At 37.3% G+C, this 16,554-nt stretch overlaps 1 protein-coding gene across 2 annotated transcripts in view; it reads left to right on the top strand.

The window, feature by feature from the left end:
• CCDC125 (coiled-coil domain containing 125) overlaps positions 1-12,370 on the top strand; it is a 32,208-nt gene extending 19,838 nt beyond the window's left edge. For both annotated transcript variants that reach the window (XM_061187873.1, XM_061187872.1), the window contains exons 10-14: positions 3,724-3,839; positions 6,004-6,111; positions 7,235-7,409; positions 10,973-11,103; positions 11,951-12,370. In XM_061187873.1, coding sequence (XP_061043856.1) covers positions 3,724-3,839; positions 6,004-6,111; positions 7,235-7,409; positions 10,973-11,103; positions 11,951-12,259 — 839 coding nt within the window. In that variant the 3' untranslated portion in view covers positions 12,260-12,370. The remainder of the gene's footprint in view (positions 1-3,723; positions 3,840-6,003; positions 6,112-7,234; positions 7,410-10,972; positions 11,104-11,950) is intronic.
• Positions 12,371-16,554: the final 4,184 nt, after the last annotated feature.

The raw sequence follows: 16,554 nt of genomic DNA, 5'->3' as shown, positions 1-16,554 counted from the left end.
TGTGCTGTGCAGCTGCTTCCCACTAGCTATCTGTTTTACATTTGGTAGTGTATATATGTCCATGCCACTCTCTCACTTCGCCCCAGCTTACCCTTCTCCCTCCCCGTGTCCTCAAGTCCATGCTCTTATGTCTGTGTCTTTATTCCTGTCCTGCCCCTAGGTTCATCAGAACTATTTTTTTTTTTTAGATTCCATATATATGTATTAGTATACGGTATTTGTTTTTCTCTTTCTGACTGACTTCACTCTGTATGACAGACTCTAGGTCCATCCACCTCACTACAAATAACTCAATTTCATTTCTTTTTATGGCTGAGTAATACTCCATTGTATATATGTGCCACATCTTTATCCATTCATCTGTCAGTGGATACTTAGGTTGCTTCCGTGTCCTGGCCGTTGTAAGTAGAGCTGCAATGAACATTGTGGTACATGACTCTTTTTGAATTATGGTTTTCTCAGGGTATATGCCCAGTAGTGGGATTGCTGGGTCATCTGGTAGTTCTATTTTTAGTTTTATAAGGAACCTCCATACTGTTCTCCATAGTGGCTGTATCAGTTTACATTCCCACCAACAGTGCAAGAGGGTTCCCTTTTCTCCACACCCCCTTCAGCATTTATTGTTTGTAGATTTTTTGATGATGGCCATTCTGACTGGTGTGAGGTGATACCTCACTGTAGTTTTGACTTGCATTTCTCTAATGATTAGTGATGTTGAGCATCCTTTCATGTGTTTGTTGGTAATCTGTATATCTTCTTTGGAGAAATGTCTATCTAGGTCTTCTGCCCATTTTTGGATTTTTTTTTAAAATTTAATTAATTAGGCTGCATTGGGTCTTTGTTGCAGTGCGCGGGCTTCTCACTTGCAGTGGCTTCTCTTGTTGCGGAGCACGGGCTCTAGGCGCACGGGCTCAGTAGTTGTGGCTCGTGGGCTCTAGAGCACAGGCTCAGTAGTTGTGGCGCACGGGCTTAGTTGCTCCGTGGCATGTGGGATCTTCCCGGCCCAGGGATCAAACCCGTGTCCCCTGCATTGGCAGGCAGATTCTTAACCACTGCGTCACCAGGGAAGTCCAGGTTGTTTGTTTTTTTGATATTGAGCTGCATGAGCTGCTTGTATATTTTTTGGAGATTAATCCTTTGTCAGTTGCTTTGTTTGTAAATATTTTCTCGCATTCTGAGGGTTGCCTTTTTGTCTTGTTTGTGGTTTCCTTTGCTGTGCAAAAGCTTTTAAGTTTCATTAGGTCCCATTTGTTTATGTTTATTTCCATTTTTCTAGGAGGTGGGTCAAAAAGGATCTTGCTGTGACTTATGTCAGAGCATTCTGCCTATGTTTTCCTCTAAGAGTTTTATAGTGTCTGGCCTTACATTTAGGTCTTTAATCCATTTTGAGTTTATTTTTGTGTATGGTGTTAGGAAGTGTTCTAATTTCATTCTTTTACATGTAGCTGTCCAGTTTTCCCAGCACCACTTATTGAAGAGGCTGTCTTTTCTCCATTTTATACTCTTGCCTCCTTATCAAAGATAAGGTGACCATAGGTGCATGGGTTTATCTCTGGGCTTTCTATCCTGTTCCATTGATCTATATTTCTGTTTTTGTGCCAGTACCATAGTGTCTTGATTACTGTAACTTTGTAGTATAGTCTGAAGTCAGGGAGCCTGATTCCCCCAGCTCTGTTTTTGTTTCTCAAGATTGCTTTGGCTATTTGGGGTCTTTTGTGTTTCCATACAAATTGTGAAATTTTTTGTTCTAGTTCTGTGAAAAATGCCACTGGTAGTTTGATAGGGATTGCATTGAATCTGTAGATTGCTTTGGGTAGTATAGTCATTTTCACAATGTTGATTCTTCCAATCCAAGAACATGGTGTATCTCTCCATCTGTTTGTATCATCTTTAATTTCTTTCATCAGTGTCTTATAGTTTTCTGCATACAGGTCTTTCGTCTCCTTAGGTAGGTTTATTCCTAGGTATTTTATTCTTTTTGTTGCAATGGTAAATGGGAGTGTTTCCTTAATTTCTCTTTCAGATTTTTCATCATTAGTGTATAGGACTGGAAGAGGTTTCTGTGCATGAATTTTGTATCCTGCTACTCTACCAAATTCATTGATTAGCTCTAGTAGTTTTCTGGTAGCATCTTTAGGATTCTCTATGTATAGTGTCATGTCATCTGCAAACAGTGACAGTTTTACTTCTTCTTTTCTGATTTGGATTCCTTTTATTTCTTTTTCTTCTCTGATTGCTGTGGCTAAAACTTCCAAAACTATGTTGAGTAATAGTGGTGAGAGTGGGCAACCTTGTCTTGTTCCTGACCTTAGAGGAAATGGTTTCAGTTTTTCACCATTGAGAACGATGTTGGCTGTGGGTTTGATCAGTTAGGTTTTCGAATTAAAAAAAAATTTGAGGTGAAATTCACATAACTTAAAATTAACCATTTAAAAGTGAACAATTCATAACACTTACAAACATCTAGTTCTAAAACGTTCCCATGACTACAAAATAAAACCTTATACCCATTAAGCAGTTTCTCCTGATTCTCCCTTTATCCTTTAGCTTTTATACTCAGTGTAAACAAAATGGTAGAGCACCTGATGTTTGAGGAACCTGAGTAGGTGTATGTTTATTGGGAATCTAGTAGGAAAAGTATAAAATTGTATAGTTATTCAACATAATTTTTTCTCATAAAAGTGTCTTCTGTGACTTTGTCACTAATACAAATATTTTTCAAAATATTATTTGACTCATTAAGAACTTGAAATTTATAGATGTATGTGTATATACACACACACACAGAGCATATCTTTTATATAATGAGTCACTATATGACAAAAGTTAATGAAAGAGTATTAAGGTGGTACCAACTTTTTAGAAATCTTTTTTTTGGCCACACCATGTGGCATGTGGGATCTTAGTTCCCTGACCAGGGATCAAACCTGGGCCCCTGGCAGTGAGAGCCCGGAGCCCTAACCACTGGACCGCCAGGGAATTCCCAGCAGAAACTATTTTAAAGTGGTGGCTTGAAAGGCGTAAAATGAGTGCTCAGTCAGGTCATGGGCCCAAGAGCGGCACTTTACATAGTGTAGTAAGTGAACTGTGGCAATGCCCTGGGTGAGAACTGCACACACAGATAGGCTTCTCCACACCAGTGATTTGAGCAGATAGTGATTTCCCCCATGTTAGGTTGGTGCCAGGACAGAAGTTGCTCATAACCACTACTCCTGTCCCTTCCTCCCTATCCTTCCACCCTACAAGAAGAGAGGGAAAGTTACTGTTATTCTGCTTTCCAGTAAATAGCAGGACCCCTCTTGTTCTAAATATTTGGGTTGAGAGCCTCTTGTGAAAACTCTTAACTAAAAGAAAAGTCTGATAGAGTTTGGAGAGCTGGTACAGTTGACATTAATACAATATATGAGATTTCATCATCTGATCGTCTCACAGTGTGGATAATTAGCCTTTGTATGTTCTCTTTTTGAAAATCCTACAAATTTTCTTTGAGCAAATGAAGACCAGACTTCGGTGGCAAAGTTATTTCCACATTAAAAATAACATTTTATCTAGTGTTAACTCACTTGATACCCACTATTCTATCAGATTTTCTGGTTGGAGACAGATTTTGTGGGTAGTTGTATATCCCTTGCTTAGAAGAAGTGAGTATGTGGTGTTGGTTTAACTGGATTAGGTGAGGCTGGGGTTAGACCTCCTAACACTTTCTTACATGGCCCTTCCTAGTTTTGAATCAACAGTATTTGGAGGCCCTCGCCCTGCTTGATATCAAACAGCAGAAGATGGCTCAGGAAAACACGTGCCAGGACACAAGTGGCTTTACAGAGGTTTCAGGTCTTGAGGTAGGTAAGCAGGTATGAAAATTTAGTAGGAGGGAAATTTTCCACTTCCATTTTCTTTCTGCTGTCGCCATCAGCTCCACTTCTAGGATAGAACCATACTTATCAATTTGAGACTGAGGGTGAGAGAGGCCGAGGTCCACTCTTCAGCCTTGCTGGTATCATACCTTTCAGGCACAGCATTCTTGGACATTAGGGGATGTGCTAGCCACTTCCTGTCCCTTTTATTTCCTTTTTCTACAGCTTTAGCAGAAAGTATGTTAGTAGTATCTTCCCTGGGTAGAGGCTTACTGCATCAGAGTACTTTCCCACACATTTTTTAATCTGATCTTCGTAACGGTCTTGTGAGGGCTGCAAAGCAGGTATTATCCCCATTTTACAGAGGAGGAAACTCAGGCTCAGATAGTTTTAGTTACTTTCCCAAAGTGATGCAGTCACTCTGGGGTTGAGCCAGGTCCAGGACAAAGATCTGCTGATGCATTGCTAATTGCTTGCTGAGGTGTGAAATGTCTTACAAGTGTCCTGGGGACTCATGAGAAATGAGCATACCAGTGGAGTGAGAAGGGGTAGCCATTCACTTATTATAGAACTTCAAATAAAGCAACTACTACTAATAATAGCAAATACATAGTCCTTAGTAAGTGCCAGGCACTGTTCTAAGTGCTTCACATAGATTAACACATTTAATTCTCACAACTACCAAATAAGGTGAGTACAATTAAATCCCTGTTTTACAAATGAGGTAATTTTTGCACAGAAGGGTTAAGTGATTTGCCCAAAGTCACAAAGCTACTAAGTGGTGGAGCTGGGATTTACACCCAGGTAGAGTTTAGAGTCTGTGCTTTTGATCACCATGCTCTACTGCCTGGGTGGAAAACTAGTGTAATAGCAAAAAAAAGACAAATAAAAGAAACTGAACGGAGAGAAAGTTCAGAAAAAGCGTGCTTTATTATAATCTTGAGTAGGCTCTAAGTAACTTTATGGCAGGCAAGAACAAGGGCCCTGAGCCAGTTGATGAAGGCGCACTGAGGTAAGGACGTAGAATTAGGATGCAGAGGTCCTTGCAGAAACCTTGCATTTTTATATTGGCCCTACCCAGGTCTTAAGTTGCTTTTGGCAACTTTCGCAGGGACAATTATCAGGAGCCGGAAGTTGAAAAGGGAAGATACCAATCTGCCACATAGCCGCCATTTGTACACTTGAGTCAACTGAAGCTCACTGTGTACTTCACAGTTATCATTAATGCGAGAAGGAATTTTCTGAAATAGCCTTTACATTAAGAGAGACCATGGAATCTTCCTGTCTAAACAGTCTCTAAAATAAGATTCTATTTTAAGCCAGTCCATGTGAAATTTATAGCAGCAGGAAGCTTAGACAATAATTTTGTAGTATGTTCCACATGAAACTTTAAAAGATATGGCACAATATGTTACATAGACCGCCTCCATTAAATTGGAAGCTGTTGGAATATTTTGGGAAAGCAACTTGTGGTTAGTTGCCAAAATGGGTTTTTAAAAAAAGTACAACAGTTCTTACTTTTCTTTTGGCTACAGTGGTTAACCAGGAGTGACCCACATGGACTCGTTTCTTCATTGTGATCCAAAGACAGGTTTTGAAGGATCAGGGCCATATGCAATTCCAGAACAGTGGCTGAGCCAAGAAATATATAAGAATTTATTACATGATCATAGACCATTTTTTTAGGAGTGGCAGGATGATTGTTTTCCTTAAAATTCACTCATCGTTTCTGAGCATGCATCTCTCCTGGCAGGACCTGACAGTAATGAACGCTGGGTAGCAAGGCCAAACCCAGTCACAGGAAATCCATATTGTGGATGCTTATATTCACTTCGTTAGGTCTAGTTCCTGCCGAGAACTCGGAAGTATAGGAAACTGGTACCAAGTGCAAGGTTTCAGAGCGTGGGCAGAAGGAATGCAGAATTCCTGTTTATTTTTGTTCCAAGTAATAACAGTCTCTCCTCATTTGTAGTTAATTTCCCCTTGGGTCCTGAAATCATGGTCTCAGCTTCCTATTTTTGTTTTCCTTTGCAGCTTCTTTGAATTAGGTGCTTGAATAAAATGTGCATGGGTTTGTGTGTGCGCCCCGTGTTTGTGTACCGCTGAGCAATGTGACACTTAGTAACGGATAATTCTTTTGGATTTAAAGCTTGCAGTCCTGGGAGCCTGCCTTTGTCACGGTCCCAGAGGGAGCCCCTGTACCTGTGCCAGACTGGCAGCATCTACTCGGAAAATGCTCCTTCAGGTCAAACAGGAGGTATTGTGTTATCAAAACAGTAAAAGCTTTGGTTTTGCTTCTCCATTAACACAAAGTAGAATAAATGAAAGTATATGTAATAATTAGCTTTATTTGGTAGTCTTTGGCTATGGAACTTATCCTTAGTTTTAAATGATAACATTAACGTATAAACTGGATTTTGTTTACATTACTTGGCACGATATTGCAGCCATGAAAAGTTGTTTGCCTGTGTTTTAGTTAATATTTCCTAAGTTCATATTTCTTTTGTCTATACGTGGCCCTAAAATTACTAGATATTAGAGGAAAAGGCACACATGCTTAAAATCACCAGTGTGTGCAACACTGATTAGCCGAGAGATAAACATGAAGCTTATTAGAAAAGCTGCAAGGTACAGTGGAAGGAACCTTTGTGCCAGCCAGACCTAGGTTTGAATCTCAGCTCCATCACTTTCCAGCTTTGTGGCTTTGGACGCATATGTTAAATGGAGGCTAATAACTAGTTTGGAGAGTTGTGAAAAATAAAAAAAGGTAGACATATAATGTTTAGCACAGGACCATGCCTGGCATTTAATCAAATGATAGCTGCCATTATAATTAGGCTTTCACAAATACAGTATGGACCATAATTTTTAAAATGTTTTTATTGAAGGTTTGGAATTTAGTCTTCAGAGTATATATGAAAGCAAACAGCTAAACATTAGCAATTCATCAGGAAAAGCATAAGATTACAAAGATCAGAGTCAGCTGTGGGAGGTATCTGAAAGATGGTATTCATAATTGTTTTCAGTGGTATTTTCTGGCATGGCCCAAGGCAGAACTGAAATGCAGCCATTGGCATCCTCCCTTCTTCCTTGTTGGGCAGGACATACACGAGGCCCGTCTAGGATAATGAGGTCTAAGAGTAGGATTACCAGGGAACTGACAGGCACAAGAGAAACTCCTGGTAATCTAGTTCAGAGTGGGCAGCTGCTGCAGAAGAGAATGGCATGTACTAATTAGATTAAGTGGATGCAGTAGATCAAGGGCAGGCAGAAGACTCCTACTAGGCAGGGAGACTGCATTTGCTAATCTGACTCAGCATTCAGGCAAGAATTGTTCTGGTTTTGCCTCTAACACCTCTCAAACTTTCTTTCAAAACCAGTTGGAACTTCTGCAAAAGAGTAAAGAAGAAGCCTACATAATGGCAGATGCATTCAGAATTGCGTTTGAGCAACAATTAATGAGGAAAAATGACCAGGCACTAAGATTGACACAAATGGATAAAATGTGTAAGAAAGCAACAAAAGGGACAAATTGGAAGCACCTTAAAGATGATGGTAAATATGAATTATAATGGTAATAATCAGGTATAATTTCAGTTGTTTTTGGTTATAATCATAGTTGATTAAGCACAGTTAATATGGTGAATATAATTGAAATTTCACATATAGTTAGGATTTATCTAAAAATATAACAACTATGGGAAAAAAGGAGTCACTGGGTGTTATTTATGCAGATGAAACCATAAAATAACGAGAATCTCTTTTTTAGTAGAGATTTTTAGTGGAAAAAATTTATAATAAGAGCACTAGAACCCAACAGTGGAACCCAACATTAAGTTTATCTATCTAATTAAACTTCATTGAAATGTGTGACTGTGGAAGGAGACATTGAGCAGTAGAGGAATAATCTTAAATTGGACAAATTAATAAAATATTCTTATAAAAAGTGAAACAGAAGTTTAGGTTTTGGTTCACAAGCCTATCAAAAGTTCATGGCCATTTTGGAGTCATTATGGTATTAGTGTAAACAAAATATATAAAAATGGCATGAGAGAATAAATTGCCATTGAAGTATGTAGACTGTCCAATATAAACAAAGTAGCTGTTGTTTTTTAGAAATTTTAGTTTCTCTAAATGGTCAATCTCAATTTTCATTTGTAAGTATTATTCAGTAGGCTTCATATGGCTTCAATTTAAAATTCCAATTTGAAACCATTTATCAGTCAAGAAAGATTAAAGTGAAGTTTATTAAGAAGTGTAAATTTTTAGTATTCAAATTCTGACATGACCCTGTTTCTAAATCTTTTTTAATTTGACAAAATCCATAATCCTAGTTCCAGTATCTCTCATTTTCAGATGAATTTAGGACCAATAAGAATCTTATAGTATTAAAAATGAAACTTTTAATAGTAGATACCTAATTTTGTTTGAAATATCTCTTTTCAAACAGTGCATATTAGCATTAGTATATGGGTCAAGTGTTGTGAACTTTAGCTTCATTAACTAAACTTTACCCATCTCTTTGCTGAAGTGTTAAGAAACAGCTTATAGGGATAATAAAAATAGAAGTAGTAAACAAGAACTGTGAAAGCAGATTATAAAAGCTATGTATTTAGAGTCAGGTGGAAGTCAGGGCAAAAGGGGGGAAATAATGTTCCTCAACTCTTGTTCGTTCTTAATCAGGCATTCCACACTGTACTGAAATTAACTTCTAAAGGTGTTTTCTGATATGAGACTTACAGGGGCCAGTGAGCAAATATAATGGCTAAGTCCTCAACAGTCACTTATAATAAATAAAAAATTAGTATTTACGTGGCTGTTTTCTATAATAATTCCTTGATAAAAGATAAAGGTATAACCTTAATGTCAAGGTAAGTGATTTGCCAGGGGAATAAGCTAACATAGTCCAATGTACTTAGCCTTTGAGGAATTGGTGGAAAACATTAAGAATACCTAGTTCTACCGTGAACAACCAATGTGTAGGTGATCTTCCTCAAGCACCTCTTCTTTCAGTGAGGCCCTTGATAGGAGCTGGATTGCAAAATTTTCAAAGGTATACTCTTAGAGGGCAGCCTAGGTGTGTTGTGTTAACTGAAGTCAAATCCCTTTGAAAATCTGATTTTGTTTTGATGGAAGGTCGAGTAGGGAGAAAGAAGTGGTAGATTTCATATTCAATTCAGCACTTGTACTCATTTTATATTCCACAATTCCTGCCTTTCTTAGCTTTTTACAGAATTCAGGAACTTTTCCATAGAAAATATGATTTGAGAGGTACAGCTCCCAATCTTTGCTTTCCGTTAAGGTACTGAGAGAGACTGGAAGCAGAATTTAAAATAACTAGTTCATCTCTGAAAAGCCTTTACAAGTCCATAAAAGGTTTAGTAGCTCTTTGTGAGTTTCTTAGTGACAAGACTTTGATTCATTTTAATATACTTCAATAATCTGGTACAAGATGATTGTTACAGGTCATTTTCTTATTTGTGGTTAACACTATGTTAACTTTTCTTCTTGATATGGCTGCTTAGACAAGTTCCGAGAGAGAGCGTATAAGCATGTTTCCTTGTTTTTAGCTTGAAAATAGAGACAGATTCATCCACTCTCAGAACTGATGAGCTGGTCAGCTTGTCTGGCTTTTCCCCTTGGCCACAGCTGCTATTGAAGAAGGTCAGGTGTGCGGCCCAGTCACTGGGGTTTATCAGGATTGGGTGGAAAGGGAATTGTCCCTTTAGACTTTATTTGATCATTAGACCATTTGCAGAGCATTCTAAAAACATTCTTGAAACTTGCTTTGTATAAATCTATAAATTTTGTATTTTCTGCTACAAATTGCATCCTTTCTATGGATGAAGAAGAATATCAGTGTACATATTGCAGGATGTGGACTTTTAAGCAATATGTCAGTAGCTGGGCTAGGTGCTTTCGCAACTGTTTTGTTTTTTTTAATTGTGATAAAATATGCATAAAACTTACCATTCTTTTTTAAGTAGGTACATTTTTTTTTTAACATCTTTATTGGAGTATTATTGCTTTACAATGGTGTGTTAGTTTCTGCTTTATAACAAAGTGAATCAGCTATACATATACATATATCCCCATATCTCCTCCCTCTTGCGTCTCCCTCCCACCCTCCCTATCCCACCCCTCTAGGTGGTCACAAAGCACCGAGTTGATCTCCCTGTGCTATGCGGCTGCTTCCCACTAGCTGTCTTACATTTGGTAGTGTATATATGTCCATGCCACTCTCTCTCTTTGTCCCAGCTTACCCTTTCCCCTCCCTGTGTCCTCAAGTCCATTCTCTACGTCTGCATCTTTATTCCTGTCCTGCCCCTAGGTTCTTTAGAACCATTTTTTTCTAAACTTACCATTTTAACCATTTTTAAGTGACAAGAAGTCCATTCACATTGTTGTATAATCATCACCACCATCCATCTCCAGAACTTTTTCATCTTCCCAAACTCTGTACCCCCATTCAATACTAACTGCCCACTCCCTTCCCCCAGCCCGTGCTCTATTATTTAATGGCACAGCAACCCAACAATAGAGCATAGGTACTATTATTCTCATTCTGGAAGTTAGGACATGTAGCTCAGAGAACTTGTCCAACATGATACCATTAGGAAGTGGTTAAATGGGGATTCAAGTCCGGGTCTTTCTGGCTCTAAAGCAGAGTTTGCATGGTTCAGAGGCCACCTGTCTGCAGACATGTTTTGTTGGGAGTGAATAGTGTGTTCTCAAATATTGTGGGCAGGTGGCTAACCTTTACACTGGGAGATTTCACACGCAAATGTGGATTGCTGGCTCCTTTGGAAGACTGAGATTATCAGGTAGCACAGGCTGCATTCTCCCATGGGCAGCTGCTGAGCAATGAGAGTGGCAGGGCGCTGCTCTGGGTTCTCACACTGTGGCCTCTCACCTGCGTTTGCCATCCTGGCTCTAAAGTCTGCTTTTCCCACTGCACTGTGCTGCCTGACTCACTCGTGCTAGAGGTCACCTGAAGAGGACAAGGTCCTGACTGATTTAGGAATGAATTAGCCTTGGTTCACACTTACCTCTTTTTCTGGAAGTACTTCAGTGAGTGTCTTTTTGTGTCTCAGCTGGATTTTCATGTTCCATTTTAGGGTTACCATCACAAAGGAGTAAGAAGACCTTAGGGCAGAAACTGTTGGGTATACTCCCTTTGGAAAACAGTTCTAAGAGTACTGATGACCAGCATGATCCTCAGGAAGTCTTTAAGATGCTAATAGATTTGGTTAGTATCTTTGCTTTTCGTTAGAGGCTGTGGATGAGCTTATCTTTTTCCTTCCTATTAATTCAACTCTTTATCGCTCTATACTTGACTTTTATGCTCTGTTCCCATTTCAGGTACCATTTTCCAGAATTATGATCTTCATCTCCTTAAACACCCCCCACACATGCTTCCCACTTCTCCCATCCATGTTCTTCCTGTGCAGCTTTAAAGCTCCACCTCTGAAAAGAGGAGGCTCCCTGAAATTAAGTCCAGGCATCTCCGTCATCTGCAGTTACATATACAGTTCATGACAAGACTTATATATTCAGGAATTTTTAAAGTGTTCAAGGAACTTCCTCATGCATTATATCTTTTAATCATTACCACAACCCTGAAATCGGTCCTGTTATCCTCAATTTCATAGATGACTATACAAAGAAACTCATGTTATATGAACATACTTATCTATAGAAGAGTATTAAAGTTTATTTGCATATAAAAATATAAAAACAATTTTTATATAAATAACTTCAACATTCTTTCAGAGGTAAGTACATGTTGGTATTATATATACATATATACACATATACACACATACCATGTAAATATATACTTCTTTCTCCTCTCTCTTCAGATGACTTAAAAAATTTTTCAACAGAAAGAAGGCTGTTTTCTATTTTTCCTTTAAAACAAAATCCTCGGTAACATGTAGCATTGATGCTTAGGAATCAGTGAACACCTAATTGATTTATTCATACTGACTGGCTTAGACTGGAGATTGAACATTTTCATGAAATACTTCTGACTGACTATAGCTCTGTTCTCTGTGATTTACCAACTGGTACGTTTTTAATTTCTGTGCATGCAGTTAAATGATAAAGAAGAAGCTTTGGCTCATCAAAGAAAAGTTAGTTACATGCTTGCTCGGGCTTTGGAAGACAAAGGCACCACCTCAAAAGAGAATAAAGGAAAAAATCCTATGAAAGACAATTCTCCATTAAAAAACCCCTGGCAGAAAACTTCAGAATTCCCTGTTTTACGTGATCCTGTACATTCAAGTGTTCAAATTTTTAATTCTGTGGGCTGCATTTGTTCAATTCAGCACTTTCAAACAGATCAAAACTACACAAGAACTCTTAAAAGATCCTATTCTTTGCCATCAAATATCATGTACTGAAGACAAACCAGTTGAAATTAGAACTGAGAGCTGTTTATATCGAGACTTTGAAAACGGACCGTGTAAATGTTGCTACATCTTCAGAAGTTGTATGTTTTCCGGGTATTTCTAAATTTGGGGAAGCAGCTTAAATAAATGTTCTCTACAAGAAATTTATTAGTATTCTGTGTTGACATATTTCATTTATAAATTACATTACTATATTTTTGAAATTTTCAGTATTTGCCAACATCTTAAAAACAAAGAAATAGTGATTTTGATAAGAAAATTAACTATTTAGATTGACTTATAGAGATCTTTGGCTCAAGCAGTAACAGGAGTGACTGAATGTTAATTTTTGGAATACATTTATCTGGTTTTGTGTTTTTCTGGATTTTTCATTTGCCATATAAAGTTTAAAAATAATTTCCTTCACTTCAATAAAAAAGTTATTATGTTGGGACTTTGGCAGCAGTATATTCAAAGTCATTGCTAGTTACCTATTTCATAGCTTACTTTTCGTCAGAGTGGTGACATTCTGTAGCCAGATCTACGCAGAATTCTGGCATTTAGGCCACTCTGAATTAACTTCTTGGTTTTGATGCTGAATTTTAGGCCATTTAAAATTATTTTCTCTTCCTAGAAATATTATATAGTAATAATCTTTAATACCTTTTGGGAATATTACTATATTAATAGCATCACAATGATATCAAAGGAAGTGCATTACCTTGTCAGCAGTTATAAAACTTACCTATAGTGAAATGATCTCTAGTCAAAAGAAATTACTACTTAATTAGATAGCTAACAGCAGGATAATAAGGTAACAATATAAACCATTTATAGTTGTGTTACAGGAACAGCACTGGTTGGCATTAATAATAAAAGCTGAAAAATTGGCAAATACATTTTGAAAAAAGGAATAATGAGGATCTACTGTTACCAGATATTAAAATGTATTATCCTATCAACTATACTCCAATATAAAACAAAAATTAAATTAAAAAAAAATGTATTGTCCTGATGGTAATACAAAGCTACATTATTTAAAACAGTGTAACAGCAGGTCAATGAGAATCAGATAAAGACCATACACACCTAGTATATATAATAATTTAACATAAAAGGTAGGGAAAGGAAGGATCTGGGATTATTTAATAATACCAAAGTGGGAAGTGTAAAAAAAATCAAATTACAAAAACTAGAAAGTATGTGTGTGTGTATATAAAACAAACTCAAATAAATTGATAAAATTTATATTCCAATTGATAAATGGACAAAGAATCTGAATCACTCTCCTCAAGTAAAGGAAACAAAAGCAAAAATAAACAAATGGGACCTAATTAAACTTAAAAGCTTTTGCACAGCAAAGGAAACCAACAAAATGAAAAGACAACCTACTGAACAGGAGAAAATATTTGCAAATGATATGCTAAAGGATTAATGTCCAACATACATAAACAGCTCATACAACTCAACATCAAAAAAACAAACAACCCAATTTAAAAATGGGCAGAAGTCTTGAAAAGATGTTTTTCCAAAGAGGAAATGCAGATGGCCAACAGGCACATGAGAAGATGCTCAACATTGCTAATCATCAGGGAAATGCCAATCAAAACCACAATGAGACATCACCTCACACCTGTCAGAATGGTTGTCATCAAAAAACACAAATAACAAATGTTGGTGAGGATGTGGAGAAAAGGGAACCCTTACACACTGTTGGTGGGAATGTAAACTGGTGCAGCCACTGTGGAAAACAGTATGAAGGTTTCTCAGAAAACTAAAAATAGAACTACCACATGATCCAACAATTCCACTCCTGGGTATATATCCAAAAAAACCAAAATCACTGATTCATAAAGATACATGCACCTCAATGTTCACAGCAGCGTTATTCACAATTGCAAAGGTATGGAGGCAACCTAAGTGTCCATAAACAGATGATGGATAAAGAAGATGTTGTATATATACATACAGTGGAATACTACTCAGTCATAAAAAAGAACGAAATTTTGCCATTTGCAGCAACATGGATGGACTTGGCAGGGCATTATGCTAAGTGAAATAAATCACAGAGACAAATACTGCATGATATCACTTATATGTAGAACCTAAAAAAATACAACAAACTAGTGAATTTAACAACAAAGCAGCAGACTCACAAATACAGAGAACAAACTAGTGGTTGCAGGGGGAGGGTTCATACATGGGTGGGGAATGGGGGTACAAACTATAGAGTGTAAGATAGGCTCAAAGATGTATCGTACTACATGGGGAATACAGCCGATATTTTGTAATAACTAAATGGAAAATACCTTTAAAAATTGTATTAAAAAAAAACTGAACCAACAGTTCACAAAGGAGGGATTATATATGATTAGCAACACAGTAGAAATCAAAGAAAAGTAAATTAGAATGAGATACCAAATTAGCAAAGACCCCAAACATTATGAATGCTAGAGATGATGAAGTGAAATAGATTCTTACATAAAGGTTAATGAATGCATACATTTGGGATCCCACATTCAATTTTTTTGTGTATATACTCAGAAGTGAAGCTGCTGGATCATATGGTAATTCCATTTTAAATTTTTTGAGGAAACACCACAGTTTCCCACAGCTGCTGCACTGTTTTTATACATTCCCACCAATAGTTTACAAGGGTCCCAATTTCTCCACATGCTCACTAACACTTGTTATTTTCTGGGTTTTTTTGGTAGTAGCCATCCTAATAGGTATAAGTTGGTAATCTCACTGTGGTTTTGACTTGCATTTCCCTAATGATTAGTGATGCTGGGCATCTTTTCATGGGCTTTTTTGGCCATTTCTATATCATCTTTGGTGAAATGTCTATTTCAAGTCCTTTGCCCATTTTATATTTGGATTTTGTTGTTGTTGAGCTATAACAACATATATTCTTCACATATTCTGGATATGAACCCCTTATCAGATACATGATTTGCAAATATTTTCTCTCATTCCATAGGTTGCCTTTTCATTCTATTGATTATGTTCCTTTGATGCACACAAGCTTTTAATTTTGATATAGTCCAAATGGTCTATTTTTTACTTTTGTTGCCTGTGCTTTTTGGCGTCATATCCAGGAAGTCCCTGCCAAATCTGATGTCATGAAGCTTTCCCTCTATGTTATTTTCTAAGAATTTTTATAGTTTTAGGCCTGGTGTTTAGGTCTTTGATATATTTTGAGTTAGTTTCTGTATACGGTGTAAGGTTAAGGGGCTTCTTCATTTTTAAGAACTACTGAACAGCTACTGGGGGTGTAAACTGATACAACTACTTTGGAGAAATATAGGAATATCAACACTAATTGAAAATACACACTATGACCTCACGATTACAATTCTAAGTATGTACATTAGAGAAACGCTTGCACGCGCATATAAACAATCCTTTTTAAATAACCTAAATGTCCATGTGACAATTCTAAAGATGGCCCTCTCATGATTCCTGTCCTGATTATTCAAGCACTAATCTAGGAACTGCTATGAAGGGATTTTTAAGATGTATAATTAAGCCCTTAGTAAGCTGACATCATTTATCAGGTGAGTCCTTAAAAAAAAAAAAAAAAAAAGAATTTTCTCTCTTGGCAGCAGATGAGGAAGCCAGACGGATTTGACACTGTTGCCGGTTTGCAGATGGAGAGTGACATGCAACAAGGCAAGTGGACTGCCTTAGGAAGCTAAGAGAGGCCCCTGGCTGACAACCAGCAAGGATAAGGAGGCATGTGCATTAAAATGGTATGAACTGTATGAACTCGGAAGCAGATTCTTCCCGAGAGCCTCAGAGAAGAGCCCAGAGTCCAACTGACACCTTGATATTGGCCTATGCAAAAAAAACAGTTGAGCCATGAGAGGTAACTGACCTACAGGACGGGGAACTAAGTTTTAAAGTTTTAAAGTTTTGAGTAAGAATAAAAATGCTGTATGAGATGTACCGTCTACCACTGAAATTCTGAGACCCAAAACAGTACTGTATACTACTACATGCATTCTTATAAAATAGCAGTGTAAAATCATGGAAGGACACACTCATTTCCTGAGAGTCATTCTCTTTTGGGGAGGGTAAAAAGGAAAAAATAAAATGGAATGATGTATTAAAGGGAGCTCAATTTTATCTGTAATGTTATTTTTTTTTTTCCTATTTAGTATATTAACATATGTTAAGTCAGGGTAGCAGGTATTTGGTATATTACTACTATCTTTCTACTTTTAAATAATACCCCCTTTACTACAAATCTGTAATGCTATATGGGCCAGATCATTAAAATAACTGACAGCTATTTTTATTAAGAA

This window comes from Eubalaena glacialis, chromosome 4 (assembly GCF_028564815.1).
Source record: "Eubalaena glacialis isolate mEubGla1 chromosome 4, mEubGla1.1.hap2.+ XY, whole genome shotgun sequence".
Lineage (NCBI taxonomy): Eukaryota > Metazoa > Chordata > Mammalia > Artiodactyla > Balaenidae > Eubalaena > Eubalaena glacialis.
The sequence above is the reverse complement of the archived record's forward strand: the minus strand, read 5'-3'. Positions and strand labels throughout refer to the sequence as shown.